This window comes from Hippoglossus stenolepis, chromosome 13 (genome assembly GCF_022539355.2).
Source record: "Hippoglossus stenolepis isolate QCI-W04-F060 chromosome 13, HSTE1.2, whole genome shotgun sequence".
NCBI classification, from domain to species: Eukaryota; Metazoa; Chordata; class Actinopteri; order Pleuronectiformes; family Pleuronectidae; genus Hippoglossus; species Hippoglossus stenolepis.
In genome coordinates this window covers 23926390-23942849 of record NC_061495.1, presented here as the reverse complement: position 1 = coordinate 23942849, position 16460 = coordinate 23926390, and the positions used below count along the sequence as shown (strand labels likewise).

Sequence of the window (16460 nt, the reverse complement as noted above, 5' to 3'; positions counted from 1 at the left end):
GATGTAAGTGCAATTGGTCTGTAGCTTGTTGGTTTTGTCGGGTCCTTTCCTGGTTTTATTATAGGTATGATGACTGCTTCCTTCCAGTTAGTGGGTAATTTTCCCTCTTCCCATATTTTATTATATATATCTAAAAGTTTGATTTCTGTCTGCTTCCCCATGTGTTTTAACATTATGTAACAGATTTGATCTTTCCCTGGAGATGTTAACCCAGTTTTTCCAATAGCTCTCCTCATCTCGTAAAGTAAAAGGTGCATCCATCACACCATTTGTACTTTCTCTTCTCTGTATTATCCCTGGGTTTGCTGGTTTAGTTTCTTCGCTCCCTTGCTTCCTTTCCTCTGTTAGATTGTCAGAACTGTGAATTTCTGCAAACGTCTTAACCATTATTTCTGCCTTGTCTTCATTTGTTATTGCTGTTTTCTCTCCAACTTTTAATATTGGGTACTGTCCCTCTCTTTGAATTCCCCTCATCTTTTTTATCATTCCCCATACATTGTTTATAGGAGTTGATCTGCCTATTTTGCTCCTGAATTCTTTCCAACTTTCTCTCTTTGCTTTCTTCACAACTTTCCTGACTAACTCTTTAAAAACTAAATTTATTTCTTTAATGGTTTAACTACACCCCTCTGTCCACCATGGGACTGCTTTCCTACTCATTGTCCCTTTGCTTCTAGGGATTGATAACTTTTACTGTAATTTCTCCAAACTTTTCTTACACATTTTCTATATCTTGATTTAGGTCTATTTCCCCATTTCCCATCTCAGATAAGTACTTAAACAGTTACAACATTTTGGTTGCATCCCTTTCCCACACTGCTCATACTCATGATCCTCACCGCATCTAGCACACCTTCTTTTTCCTTTACATGTCATAGCAGTATGACCAAATCTTTGACATTTAAAGCATCTTATTGGTTTTGGTATATACTCCCTCACTGTGTAAGCCATGTATCCCAGCACTACTCTCTTTGGAAGAGTCTCTTCCTCAAATTCCAGCAATATGCTTTCATTATCCCTCTTCTTCCCTTCTCTGAAGGCCTGTAACCTCCGTGCATCCTTCAATTTCCCACCTTTCAGATTTGTCACTTTACGCTTTCCTACCTATTTCATCCTATATGCTCTTTCTCTCTGTTTTTCATTCTTGCAAATGTTCATCAAATTTCCTTCTCTCAAGACTTTGGCCATTTAATTTCACCTACTTGGTTTTTGAATATTGTGGTTAGTTTTACTGGGCTCAAAGAATGGATTCCATTCTCTTCACCAAATCTGAGTATTACATTAAATTCATTCACTTCCACTTCACCACTTGCTCCCTCCAAATTAGTTATCACTCTCATTTGTTTTCTTGCCCCTACTCCGCCAAAACAATGTCCTTGTTTTTCTCTTTTTCTTTTCGCCCTACTGGCTGATTTCCATACTATCCCCACTCTCTAATCCGTCTGACTCTCCCCACTCTGGCCCATTCACAGCATAGCTGTGCCTGCCCCCGGGCGTTTTTGCTTCTCTGTTGGATCTCCCCATACCTTCCAGAGTGATCCCTCGCCTCCAATTAACAGATGTCACCCGCAGTTTCCTGTCGGATTCATCAGTCACGTCTTTACTCACTCTCACTTTTGAACTTTTAACCATAAGTCAACTCCGTTTTGAAAACAAATTTCGCTCCATATCGTCAGTTGCCCTGGCGACAGTGTTTACAATTAGGTGCTTTTTTAAGATGGGTGTTGATATTTTCTTGGATAAATTTCTTGCTCTTCTACATGTATGCAGACAAACTGTGGTCATACCTTGGACCTCGTATGCACCCTGGGTTCGAAAGTATCCTCTGCCGAATTGCTAGATTTTTTAAATATCTGAGCAGAAGTGTTTATTATTCAACTGTGATCACCAGTGGTAAATATTGTCCCAACCCACTGGTCGTACACTCAAATCTTTAATGAGCACAGCATCTCAAAGTTCTGCCCAATATTTGATTGCCAAAGCACTTGTCTGAATATTCTCTTACCAATGATCTAACTGACAGTTTTAACTCTGTGTGTCTGTCATCCTTAAATATTGTTGCTCCAATTAAAGCTAGGACTAAGGCATCTGAAAGAAAACTGCCTTGGATAAATGACAATTTTAGAAGCTGTAAAAGGGATTGTAGGAAATCAGATGGAAAGAAATCTGGACTCTCAATTCATTACAATATCATGAAGGAATTTTTATTACAACACAACAATATGGTTAAGGAACATACTATTTCTCTGAACTGATTTCTACCCACCAACACAACCCTAGATGTTTATTTGACTGACGGTCGATCAGTTGGTTAATCTACCTCCTCCATGTGCCCCAGTTAATAATGATGCAGACTGTGAGAAGTTCTCTGTCCAATGGTTCTGTCCCTGACTATACTGCTGTTAAAAACCTGGACTAGATCCCTCCCTCCCTCAGAATTATAGGCCAATTTCAAAGTTACCAACATGTGCTCAGTCCTTGTACTGCTGGACCTGAGTGCAACCTTTGACACCATAGACCACTACATTTTATTGGACACACTGAGGCACTAGGTAGGGGTTTCTGTTATGGTTTTAGATTGGTATAAATTTTACCTCACAAACATAAGGTTCTGTGTCTCTGAAAATAATATTTTTTTCTGATGTGAAGTATGGTGTTCCCCAGGGGTCAGTTTTGGGATCCAATTTTATTTTCCTTATGCATGCTCCCCTTGGGTCACATCATAAACAAGCAAGGTGTTTCATTTCATTTTTATGCTGATGACACGCAGTAGTACCGTGTTAGACCCACAGACCCTGGTATGTTGAGTTCTCTAAACAACTGTCTTCTGTCAGATGATTTTAATTGGACCTGAGCACATGCCCAGGTACATACTGCCATCTGCTGGTCTTTTATTGGATCACATCAAACCTGCTGCAAAGAACCTTGGCGTCTGGTTTGACAGCAAATTAACCTTTAACAGCACACAACAAAGCTGGTACAATCATGTTTTTATCAACCCCCTGAAATATTTCTAAAATTTTATAAACTTTAACTTTTAAAGACACAGACGATTTTACATGCTTTTATTTCATCACGCCTTGACTATTTTACTTCCCTAACCCCAAAATCTATTGATCGACTCCTGACTCCACAGAACTCAGCTGCCAGGCTTTTAACCAGAACCAAAAAACATGACCACATTACTCCTGTTCTAGCGTCTTTATGTTTTACAATTGATATTAAGTTTTTACTGATTTTTTCTCTCTCCATGGCCTTTCTCCCAGCTACATATCAGATCTTTTAGTATTTTACGAGCCGTCATGTACTGTACATTGAGATCCTCAGGCAGAGATCTTCTGTGTGTTCCAAATATTAGATTATAAACTATAAACTAAAGGGTACAGGCATTTCTTATTGCCCTGACACATTTATTTCTCAACTGTTGGAGATTTTGCCAATCCGTTGGGGTCTTTGAGCTCCGTGCTTTTACCCATGCCAAATCCCTTAACTTCAACAACTCAGAGATTTCTGGTGAAAACCAGGGGATAGTTCTGCTTTTTACTCAATATTTTTTAAAGGGAGCATGCTTATTTGCTAAGGAATTAAAAACATTTGTAAAACAACTTAGGGCTAATACCGGTTCAGGAATGGAGCATAATCTGTTGATGTCACAAATAAACAAATCATGTAGGAAAGCCTGCTCAACAAAGTGTTTGAAATCCCTCTTTACAATAACACGTGGTGGAATCTTTTTTTGGCTTGAGTCTCTAATACAAAATATTAGACAATGGTCACTCAGGTCTAAGGCAAACACACCACTATGTATATATGTGTGGGGTTTGTTGGTTGATTATATCAATGAGAGTCCCCTTTTCCAGATTTCTGGTGTCTGACCTAGTGGGTGAAGAGATGAGTTGAGTTAAATTCAGTTCGATGCAATGATTTCTTTGCCCTTCAGAGGTGGATGATAGCCAGTCGAGGTTAAGATCACCCAATAGAGGTCTCATAGCCAGATAAAAGATTAACCAATTTTTCCAATGCATTTGAGTTAGCAGACGGGGGCGATAGGCCCCAATCAACACAACATTATTGAGACACAGAGAGACATCCAACACTAGAAATTCTAGAAATTCACACTTTTAAGTCCATATTTTGAAAATACAAAACACAGAGAATGGCGGCTGGGCATCATGTAACACCACTAAATAATGAATAAATACTTCAGTGTGGGAAGCTGAAATGGGGCATACTACAACACCTCTGTGAGCAGTATTAGTGCACAAATAACATCACCTGCATGGCCTATCAATCCTGTATGTCTCTGTGACTCTCTCATACAATCATTCACAGTAACACCTGGGTTGAGGAATAATATGACGCTGTAGCAGCGTTTGTTGCATTATAACTCTGAAGTGAAGCAAGGGCAGGATATTTCACTGTTTCTCAGTGGCTTTAAAGTCACCCCTTCTGATAATTTACGTTGTGACATCAGACTGTTTGTTGCTGGCAGTCATTTCTACCACCAGAGGGCCTCTTTCCTCCACAGTCCTGTCATCTTCGATGATTCGGACTTTGTGATAGATCTCCTCGGGTGGGTGGGAATTCTGCATGACCAAGTAGATGTTGGAGTTGGGCGGTGCCAGCAGATACTAGAGATAGGAAAGAGGCAAGTTGATTCAGATTTGTGCTTCAGTTTTTGTTGATTGCTTAAACAGTCGTGTTAACTCTGGCATCACATTTTCAAAACAGTTAACAGACAGTCTGAAACAGAGGCAGACAATCTAAAATGATACATTTAGTTTAGGTTTAGTCAGTCAAATGAATTGTAATTACAGTATGTGCAATAAAGCACAAGATGATTTTACTATTTTATTTAATTTACAAAAAATGTAACACTGCACTTTTTTAAGATGATCTGTTGAAATGCAGAAAAAAAGAGACTCGGTCCAGACTTTCTCCCGAGGTTGCCTTTCCCACATTAACAATGCAGTAGATCCTCCGGAAGACTCAGGTGAGGGTTGACGCAGCAGGCAGAGGCAGAATGTAACACATTAATTCTGCTACGGAGATCACTTGATATTGTCAACACCGGCCTTGAGCTATTATCACCAAGAACTCTCTTGACATCTTCGTCTGCGTTTTATTTGAGGTTTTTTAATTTTGCGTCTGTTGCATTAGAAACGTCATCACCCCCACTTGCTCACGTGAATCCTGTGGAGGATCTCCAGCTGTATTCACACATAATCTCCTTCAAAGTTTCTGCTGACTTTGCACTAGGGGGCCAGCAGACAAAGACTGAAGAAACTCAGGAGGCTCTCACTCAGACATTTGCGTTCACACATACACCTCCTCCTCCGACTGAGAAGACTTCTGCTGTGCTAAGAAGGTGATGATGAAGATCAAGGGGATCCCAGTTTCATTAAGTGTCTAAGCAATTGAGAAAAACTTAATTTAAATTAATGAATAAAAAATGTCACTAATAAAATGCTTAAATATCCAAATGAAGGAACACTTTATGAGTCTAACTGCATGAATGCCAACATATATAATCCAATTACATGCATACATCTGAAATCAGCATGCCAATTTTATGAACATTTAAGATAATGCTTTGTTGCTCGCCAAATGATTTGTCCGAATTTGAAGGTGAATCTGTGATTACAAAAGAACCTTGCAGACAAAAACATTACATGCACATACATATAAACATACGCACCTCTTTGAAGTGCTGAGGCAGTGTATCTGTTGGACAAAGAAAGTGGGATATACTTTTCCGATACACCACCACAATCACAACCAGAGCCACTGCTATTGCCATGAAGACAAATGTCAGCATTGCTGCCACCCAAGGCGGTTCTCGTTCTACAGAAAAATCAGACAAAGAACAGCAGAAGTAATCAGTATTTTTTCAATTTAAATCTACTGGTACTTGTTTGAATTTGAGTCTGTCACTGCAGAACTCAACACGTTGGCTTGTGAATGTTTATCAAGATTTCATTTGTTTACTTTTTATATTAAAGTTTTTAGATGCTTTACATTTGTGCTTACTGATAGAAATGGTGCGCATAAAATATTAGAAACAATGTTCTGAATTAGCTATAACAATGGCCTTAAAGAGAAATATAAATTGAAAGAATTAGCAACAACTAAACATTCAAAAAGCTAGGTTTAATTGTAGGTTTGTTGGATTATATTGCACTTTATACTGTACAGTAGTGCCTAATACAGCTGGTGACCAAATAGTGCAGTGTTGTGAAGTTAATTGATCTGATGTTTCATAACAAAAATACATTTACTGGAAAATACACTTGTTTCTTGTTGCAACCACAATTCAGCGGGGCTGCAAGTATCCATTTGACATAAATGTTGTTATCAGCGAGCGTGCGTGATGCTCTGTAGAGACATCACTTTGTTTTGTGCTGGGCCACTGTGCTACAAGGCCACGAACTACAGATGTGTTTTCCAAGTGACTTCAAGCAGATAATAACTAATAACCACTCAGCGGTTGTCTGCCTCTGCCAACCAGTGTAATTTCAGTCTACATACTTTTTCTTTCCAGAGAAATATGAATTGTGAATTTTTGAACACAATGCGTGTGCTATATTAAAGTATTTGCATCTACTCTTCCCAATCTTTTGCGCACTTGGGTAGAAACACCCGATAATGCATACACACTAAGGCAAACATACTAAATGGACAGCACATGTTATTCTGCACGCAATCCTCAGTGCGTAGTTATTAGGTGAAATCAAGTTTGCAAACGTTTTTACACGCGCCAACCTTTAGTAGATCAGGCCCCAAGAGTTTCTTAGTCCTTAGTCTCTACCCTCACACAGGCACACACAAGTTCCTTCCGCAGTGTTTTAACTTTATTGTTGCAGAAGAGGCTACGCCCCCTTTATCCAGAAACATATATATGAATTCAGCAGATTTTAATAAAGATGAGGATGAAAGGGCTTTAATTTCATTGTTTTTTAATACATTTGGTCAATGCATTAGTAAATAAAAATATTGCTGTCTATCTACTATTTTTATTTAAATCAATGGGAGTTTTAATATACTATGCATTTAGTTTAAAGGGTGCGTGTTTTACATTTTCTAGGACAGTCTGGCCTTCATCAACATATTGATGAATCCCAGATTCGTGCGTCAAACGTTCGTATGCAAGGTTTAACAACATATTTGTGCATACGCACTGTTTGTGAATGAGGCCCAATGTGAGGTCAAGTGACTTTGACCTTTGACCACGTACATCTAGTCCTAAAGTCCAAGTGAATGTTGAACCAAACTCCTATACTGCCACCGTCATCCCTAAAGCCCTGCAACTGCAATAGCTAAAAATCTGTGTCTTGTTGTAATTATGGTAACATATGAAAGGTTAGCTTGATGCCCCACCATTTCAGGACGTGGTAAAAATTCCAAGTGTATGGCAGGATTTTCAACAGCCCAACCCTTGTATTTTTATAAATAAAAATAAATGAATACAAATCCTGCAAAAGACACTTACCATTGGTGGTACTTTCACAGACAATTCTGCTGAGCTTACTGGGGTTGGTGTTCCTTAATATTTTGATTTGGACTTGAACACAGTACTTGGTCCATGGGTCCAGGTCATTCAGAACCACTCGGTTTTGTTGTATATCGCTAATGGGTTTGGCCTGTAGGAAGCAACAGACAAGTAATCAGGTGTGTGATGTAGTCCAACCACAATGGTCTGAAGTAGCTGGAGGACAACACAGAGACAATGAAATGAAAGGAGTGAAATATAGTAAGCCACTGATAATCATGGAACATCATCTTATCCTCCAGCACAGAATATATGTTGAGCATCTGATGGACTTGATGGATCTGAGTCCGATATAGAAACAGGACATGACCAGGGTAAATATAAACTTAAACAATATTGTGACAATGCATTACTGCATTGAAACACCTCTCTTTTCTGGGAGCTCATATCATTTTATTTTTTATTGCTGCACAATAACACTTTGCTTTCCCAGAATGGTATGCGAAGATGGGAAGATGTGCAGTCTACATAAGATATATACTGTAGCGGCTCTTTATTTTTGTGTATCAGTACTAATGAGATTTCTACAAGTAATCTCAAAATTATACTTTTACTGATAATTTACTTTTATTAATGGTTTTAGCAAAAACATGTTAAATTAGGGCAACATCGTAAACATAACCTTCGAAACAACATGTTATTCTGACTAGGGAATGTTCATGTATTAATTCAAGACGCTTACCACACTGTATCTTCAGAAATTGTACGAGTGTACTTAGGCAACTGGACTTGCTTGTGATCTAGAACCGAAGAATACTCTTCGAAGAGAGGTGAAACATCTTCAAGAAACGCAAGCAAGTCCAGTTGCCTACGCACACTTGTACAACTTCTGAAGATACCATGACTTTACTGTCTTTTTTTGACACAAACCATACTTGGGTAGAGGTTTGTTTGTCAAGTGTCAAGCAATTAATCAACATAATGCTTTGTCTTTTGCTCCTAAAAGTCTTCCACACAGATCTATACATCTACATATGAGATCTACTTAAAAATAAAAAACATGTATCCACCTTGTCTTTCTGGCTGTCCTTCCAGTAGGTGATTTCGTAAGTGGCAAAATTGTAAACATTCCTGAGTGTTGAGATCACCATCACTGGGTCTTTAATGCTGACTTCGATAGCGGCCCCATTAGACAAAAGAGAGACATTGGGTGAACCAATGATGGCTGAGGAAGAAAGAGAAAAGAGTGGGTCACAGCTTCTTTAGTGGCACAAAATGTAAGGAGGAAGCTGTTTTTCAAGACCTAACAAAGCTTTGGTCCTGAAATAAAACAATGGAAAAGCTAAATTTCCAGATAGTGGTTGTAAATACAAAAAGGTTATTGACTTGATTTGACATATAAATTGTGTATTGTGTGTTAAAGCTGCTTGGTAAGACCACAGTAGGAGCAGTACGTTTTGGATCTCAGGTTGATTTTATTGATAAATGAGGGAAGTTTAGCTTTTGTTTAATTCATGGCTGCGATATTCCATTATCCCCTTCTGTATGTATACTCTGTAATCTGGACACACTTAGCACAAATTCAACACAGTTCTACTAGTAGCCCTAACAATCGCCAGGAAAACAATACTTTAGTAATGTACTAAAATCAGTAAATCACAATGGTTGGATCTTGGATATCAATGGAACAACAATCAGCGCTACAAAAAACACAGTTCAAAGAAGTCAATAAAGTCTACTCAACAATCCTCAAATTTATCCTATTGCCGGTGAGTTAATGCCACAACATATACGTGAAAAGTAAAGTAATGTAAGCATATAACTGGGGAGAACGGAATGGGAAAAAGTATGCAAGTGGAAATGTGAATACATACATGAATGAAAAGAACAAAATACCAAACCCATCCAGTAAAGCCCCCTGAATATATATCCTAAAATATGGTGTTGTAAGTTGCACTGCTGGCACATTGATATCTTGAGGCACTGGAAAGTGATTGTGCTGTCCTGGTCTGAAGTCAGTGGGCCAGTATTTCACAAGAGTTATATACACCCACATAGGCGGGTGCACTCTTCTAACACACACAGACCATCTGGTTGTACACAAAATGAAAGCGTTCTCTCTTAATACCTGGTCAATCCACCCTTATAATATTAGTCCTCCGAGGTGCTCTGCCCCTGTCAGAATCAGGTGTGCAGGTGGACCAAAGAAGTCAGTTTAACAAAAAGTGCAATTTAATTAATGCAAAGGTACTTACAAAAAACAAAAAACTGAAAAAACACTAGAAACACAGGGAAGAGGGAGCAAGAAGACACATTAGGAGCAGGTACAGACGATCACAAAGGCGGGAAACAGGACAAAGGCAAGAAAATAAAGTTACAGACACACAAGGAGCAAACTTTCAAAATAAGCAGTGCTGAAGGAAAGGCTGGAAGGCACGCTGTGAGCAGGAGGAAGGGGAGTGCAGAGGCTTTGCTGGCCATTCGATATGCAAGGTCTACATTCTACTTGGCATCACTGGGGCTACAAAAGGAAAGCCATCAAGTCCACCATGGAGGCTGCAGAGAGAGCCTCCAGATGGCTTTGGGTCAGAAGGTACAGTCCGTGGGCTAATGCTGCTGGGACACAAGCCAGGGTCTGATCAACCCTCCCTGGGTCACCTGAGCAAGGGTGTACGATGTTGAAAGAGCCGAAACACCCGATGACCTCAGGTACATCACTGTATCCCAGCGCATCGTAGGATGTATATTTTGAATCGAAGTATTAAACATTTAACAACCACACTGTGTCACCGTGGGCAAAAAAAAATCACAGCAACACATGTTGAAACACTGGGTCAGTTATTATGCTGTTAGTTTGACCAATCAGAAAAGATATAGAGTGATGTCATCAATATAATTCCATCCCATTTGCTTTTTGAGCTCACAGGATAAGTGGCATGTCTCTGTGAGCAAAATTGTGGCTTTTACATCCAAAACCTCATCCACTGAGTGGACGGGTTATACATTACAGGGAGACAGAGACTCTGAGTGGACGGGTTATACATTACAGGGAGACAGAGACTCTGAGTGGACGGGTTATACATTACAGGGAGACAGAGACTCTGAGTGGACGGGTTATACATTACAGGGAGACAGAGACTCTGAGTGGACGGGTTATATTTTACATTGCGACAGAGACTCTGAGTGGACAGGTTTATATTTTACATTGAGACAGAGACTCTGAGTGGACAGGTTTATATTTTACATTGAGACAGAGACTCTGAGTGGACGGGTTATATTTTACAGGGAGACAGAGACTCTGAGTGGACGGGTTATACATTACAGGGAGACAGAGACTCTGAGTGGACGGGTTATACATTACAGGGAGACAGAGACTCTGAGTGGACAGGTTATACATTACAGGGAGACAGAGACTCTGAGTAGACGGGTTATACAGTTTCACATTCAGAATGAAAGAGCAGAGAAGTTGGATCTTGAGCACATTGTGGAGAACCTCATTATGCAAAAGACTTACAGAGAGCTGTTCAGACAGGTGTGTGCAACAAATCAACCATTTGTTATAACTCACTGTATAGCTGCTTTATTCTCGTGTTAATTTTATAAGTGGCAGAAGTTTGATCTATGTAGCTTAATGCTACATACAGTTTAATTACCAGTGGTGTCTAATCTATAGCTTTAAGTTACCATTATCTATTGTAATCATCAATTATCAACTGTTTGCAGAGGCTTTAAGTTGCCTAACACTCTTGTTTTCACATAGAACAATACCATTACCAATGCATGGTAACCTATTGATGTCCTTTATTTTAATACTTTCATCAAATATCCTTATTGTCAACATTTTAACTGAAATACTTTGTACTTTTATCTGAGTTCATTTTTGTTAGTACTGGAGTAAAATGTCTTCTAACTTAAAGTACTTCTATTGGACTTTCCAGCCCTGCTGAAATAATAGTAAATAAGCATTTACATGGAAAATATTTGGCTCTTTAGCTGTTAAATGCTTCACTGTGTTCACCAGGATGAACTATCTCCATCTGCTCTTTTTAAATGGTTGTGTAAAATTGGTTCTTAAAACTTGCTGAAAACAGCTACCTCCTGCTGTTTGAAAAGAACTAAGTGTGATCTACATGACTATAAAATGCGCAGAGGCGAACTGAATTTTCAGTGGGTTTGGCACCTGTTAAATTACAGTTATTTAGCTACTTTACATAAAACAAAATCAGATTTTTTGGTAGACCAATCAATTATCTAATCTTTATTTGAATTCTGGTGGCTGATGAATCAGCTAAACAAATTATTAAAAATACATCTCATCATAAGTTTTTACAAGATATGTCTCTGAGAGAAGATCACTTGTATTTCCAGATACAGTACAGTCACTGTGCACCATTTTTGATAGAAATTGACCTCTTTCAATGAACATGTGCAGAGTTTAAGTGTTAAGCCATGATACACAGCGGTTCTACTCACTGTCTTTGTCCAAGGTAATGTGGTTACTTTCCACCCAGGCAGAACTCTCTGACCCCAATTGCGCCCGCACTCTGCCAGTATACTTTCCATTCTCAGTGATGGATGGATGGATGAGGCGAGTGAAGTCACATTCAAGGGTGGAGATGTTCACACACCCTGTTGTGTAGGTTGTGACTGAAGTTCTGTGAACAAATATTGTACTGGTATTACCAATTTGCCAGCAATGATTTCAGTTAGTAAGTGTGTTTGTAATTACAACATACAAAAAGAGTGCTGGAAGAACCCTTGATGTTTGACCCTGGGCTTGATTGCAAGCAAGTCTGCCAATACTTTAGATTATTTTGCATTTTTAAAGCTACATTAATTGTGCTGAAGACATTATTGCCACTTTATACCCTCACATTTAGCGTTTGATCGCCCTAATTGTGCATACAAGCAACATCAAACAGACACAGAGCAACATTAGGACTTTATTTGGAGTTGTGTTTGTGTCCAGAATCCAGTAGACTGAGGATCACATATTTAACATGTCATTATCGTTCACTTAATATGACTGATAGAACTGTCTGTTAGAAAACAACTGCTTATACACAGTAAATATCCAGCTGTCCCAGATCAACTTTAAGCCTTTTGCATAAATAAAGTCTGCAGAGGCTCTCAATTGGACATTTGTGTTCACACATACACCTCAGTGTTCAGTGCATGTCTGAAAGCAGCTTTAGTATTCATTTGGAATTGTGTTAAAGTTCTTCTGATGAATTCAAGTCCAATTAAAAATATTGACTCTCAGCTGTCCTGAGGGAAATATCAGGCTCTGTTTTCTGCTGAGCAGGTAGTGGACAGTGGCTTCTCACAGCTTTTTCTCTGACATCTGCCTGCTATACTGAAAGTGAGGTTGATGAAAGTGTAATGTGTCCACCTCTCTTTACATCTTAGTTTTGGTCTTCAAAGTTTATTAAGGTCATTATTTGTCTGCCATTTGGAGTTGGGCAGATATCTTGCCTCTTGTACACCCTGCAGGAGTTCAGCTCTGTCTCCTTCAGTATGAAAGCGTTGTCAACTCAACTCACACTTGGCTTGAAACATCTACTTTCAGACTCTGTCGCAGTAGTTGAACAAACGTAGAACACAGTTTCTTTTTATTTAACTGTATTAAATATTTGTGGCCATCACACAGCAGCACAATAGATAGGTATCTCTATAAATTAAGAGAGGTGGCATGTGGAACAGCAGTGATAAGTAAAGTCATTCAAAATTCTAAACGGACACAAACTGATTTAAATGGCCCTGACAGGGTTTCTTGGTGCTTATGTAAGTGTTGACTCACTTGTACTCCGTTCTGTAGACCAGGTTGTTGGCTGCCCCTTTAGATGGATTCCACCTTAGCACCAGGTTCATGTTGTAGGAGGTCAAGTTGACATTTGTGGGTCCGTTGAGGAATCCCAATACCACTGCAAAAAAAACATACCCAAACATAGACAAATAAAGTTAGAATTATCATCATTACACTCAGGGATGGAGACTTTGGAGACTTGCCAACTACGTACACCTGCACCCATGCAATAATCCAATCAGCTAATCACGTGGCGTCAATGCAATTGTCAGTTAATGTTCACATTAAAGGGATAGTTCATCCAAAAATGACATTTCTGTCATCATCTACTCACCACTATGCAGATGGAGGGGGGTAGGTTAAGTATTTCAGTCCACAAAACACTTCTGCAGTCTCAGGGGTAAACTTTGTTAGAGCAGAATCCAATACAATCGAAGTCAATGGTGAGTTCTTCTTCAGATGTAATAAAACAACAGAAAAACCATAACATGTCTCCATACTGCTCGTGTGGTGTCATCCAAGTGTCTGCAAGAGTCGACATTCTAATTCCACTCGAAACGAGGCTTAAAACACGATGTTAATGACGTCGTTTCGAGTCCAATATGAATGTCGGGCTTGCGGACATTTAGATGACACCACACGAGCAGTATGGAGGCATGTTATTTTTGTTCTGTTCAGGTCACTAATCAGCTACACTGTTTATCCCTGAGACTCCAAAAGTGTTTCTAGCGAACAGTAATCAGACGTTATTAGGATCTGAAAAGTACTGAAGTTTACTTTGTGTTTGTTTGTTTCGCTCTCGAGCACACACAACACGAGACAAGACATGGCGCGCACAGCCAGGACATCCCATAAAATAACCCCAGATTATGATCGGGACCCAATAAACTTTGTCAGGCTAAGGATAACACAAAGCTGGTTATTAATTCGTTAAGTCAACACATGCTTTCCTACTCTTAATATGAGCGCATGAACATGATTCAAAGGAATTGATTGGTCAGTGGGTGGTGCTTTTATACAGGTTTATCTCTAATCTCCAATTTAAACAGAAAGTTAGGAGTTCAGCATGAGTTACCATGGTGATTTACCCCGATAAGAAGGGAACGTGCTCCATAGGACTGAAAACCCTGAAGTAAACCTGAAGTTACCCTGATAAATCCCGCGGATATCTTCAAGATAATATTAATTTTGATCAAATTTACCTCTTTAATGAACATGTGCTGAGTTTTCAAGTGAAAAGCCGTGACACACAGAGTCTCTACTTACTGTCTTTATCCAAGGTAATGTGGTTACTTCCCACACAAAAAACACATGTTAACACCAGGTGTGTACAGGGTCTAAGATAATGCTCCATGTCACAAAGCAAAAGCCTAAACCTGGTGTAATTAACATGACAGTGAGCTCAGTAATCTCCAGTGCCCTCCCCAGTCAGCAGATGTAAATCCAGTAGAACCACTGGGGTGTGATAGAACAGGAGATTGTGCATCTGACAAATCTGTAGACATTATGTGATGTCATCATGTTAACATGGAAGTACTGAGGCTGTGTGACAGCAGTTGCAGGAACTATACCCAGGATCAGTAAAGTGTTCATCGAATGTTCAAATGGTGATTCTATCAAACAGTAATGTCGTGGTCATGGCTACTGCCCTTGAATAAAGCCACAACTACTTGTGTTGCCTTTGTTATGATCATCCTCAGCGCATCAAAGTTCACTCTCTGCTCCTACATACATTATTTCACAAACAGTAGTATATGAACAGTAGTATATGAATAATGTGGACAAGAAATAAGAAACGTAACATTCATTATCTGCGGAGGTGATCATCCACTCAGTATCAGAACATTTATATGTTCATCAACGTATTTTCCCGAACAGTGACACCTGACACACAGCGGCTCCGCGACAAAGTGAAATTACCTGTGGGTTGGCAAAGTGTAGAAAGAGTCAGAAGGAAGGCAGTGATGATGGCTGACATCTTTCTTTGAGGCTCCTCTGAGGGTAACATTAAGTCCAGCAAGTGTGTGACGGGCTGTTCACTTCTGAGCCGAGTGTTTCCTGGTACAGTTCAGTCACAAGAGGCGGAGTGTCTGCGGAAACGAAAGTGCCGTAGGCTTCGAGTAATCTGACAGTTGGTGAGGCTTCTACAAGGGGAGGGGCTACTGCAGGTGTGTGTGCGCGGAGGGGCTACTGCAGGTGTGTGTGCGCGTGTGTGTAGGGAGGGAGAGCAGAGGAAGATTTCCAAGTGAAGTTATCCCCTCCCTAATTGCTGTAAAACATTATATACATTATTCCTGATCATAAATACCAAATATTTATTTATTTTCAGTATTTTACCCTTTAAAATAGCACTTTGTTTACATAATACCCCAACTTTTTATTTTTTTTAAAAGAAAACACGAAAGACATCAACAATAATAAAAAAATATTATTTTCAAAAATACTAAATGATAATGGGATTTCTTTTTGTTGTGTTAACACAGACTGGCACATGTCACTGATTAGCAACAACATGAATGTATTAGTTTTTGTGTAGTTACACATTTAGAGAAAAAATCCTCTCAACACAGTAAGGACAATTATGCCCCCCATCCACAACCACCCATCAAAACCGCTTTAGAAATATTACATATTAATATTATTTTTCACTTCTTTTCAAACAACTTCAGTTCTGTTCAGACGTACCAAATATTCTCCTATTTCCAGTATTGTAACCCTTTAAAATACAAATGTATTTTAGGGGGAAATAGATGTATGTTATATTTTTGAGATTATCAAAGCCTCTGTCAATGATTGTCAGAATTTATGGTCAAATATGGATCTCTCAACACACGTATTTGTTTACTCACAAATTTTGACCTCTCCAATATGGCAACAAAAGTGACACATGGCAGCGACATGTGTAACATTGGTCAATGAGATATCTATCTTTCTATATCTATGAGCATGAACCTAGCTCAGCATACGCCATCTTACAAACACATTTGGGATGAGATAAAGACAAAATTTCCAACAGAGCCCAAAGAGATTGGGGAATTACATGCTTGAATGAAAGCTAATGTGGACCTTTTCAATATTAGCAAATCAAACACAAGCCAAAGAAAATAGCAAGAGTGATCAAAATTAGACTTTGATAAAGAGTCAATTAACTCTGTGTACCCAGAG

At 39.1% G+C, this 16460-nt stretch overlaps 1 protein-coding gene across 1 annotated transcript; it reads right to left on the bottom strand.

The window, feature by feature from the left end:
• Positions 1 to 2178: 2178 nt before the first annotated feature.
• LOC118120444 (interleukin-10 receptor subunit beta) lies at positions 2179 to 15401 on the bottom strand. Its single transcript, XM_035175375.2, has 7 exons — positions 15216 to 15401; positions 13290 to 13413; positions 11963 to 12144; positions 8560 to 8714; positions 7490 to 7640; positions 5699 to 5844; positions 2179 to 4631 (listed from the first exon to the last, which is right to left on the bottom strand). The coding sequence occupies exons 1-7, from the start codon at positions 15301 to 15303 to the stop codon at positions 4458 to 4460; spliced, it is 1020 nt and encodes a 339-aa protein (XP_035031266.1). The 5' UTR covers positions 15304 to 15401; the 3' UTR covers positions 2179 to 4457.
• Positions 15402 to 16460: the final 1059 nt, after the last annotated feature.

Bases quoted from the DNA above. Each gene is read 5' to 3' on its own strand.
- LOC118120444 (XM_035175375.2), bottom strand. From the start codon at position 15,303: ATGTTACCCTCAGAGGAGCCTCAAAGAAAGATGTCAGCCATCATCACT. The intron at 12,145-13,289 runs GTGAGTCAACAC...ATTTGTTCACAG, and splicing joins GTCTACAGAACGGAGTACAA to AACTTCAGTCACAACCTACA. The intron at 5,845-7,489 runs GTAAGTGTCTTT...ATTTTTCTGTAG, and splicing joins CTGTGAAAGTACCACCAATG to AACGAGAACCGCCTTGGGTG.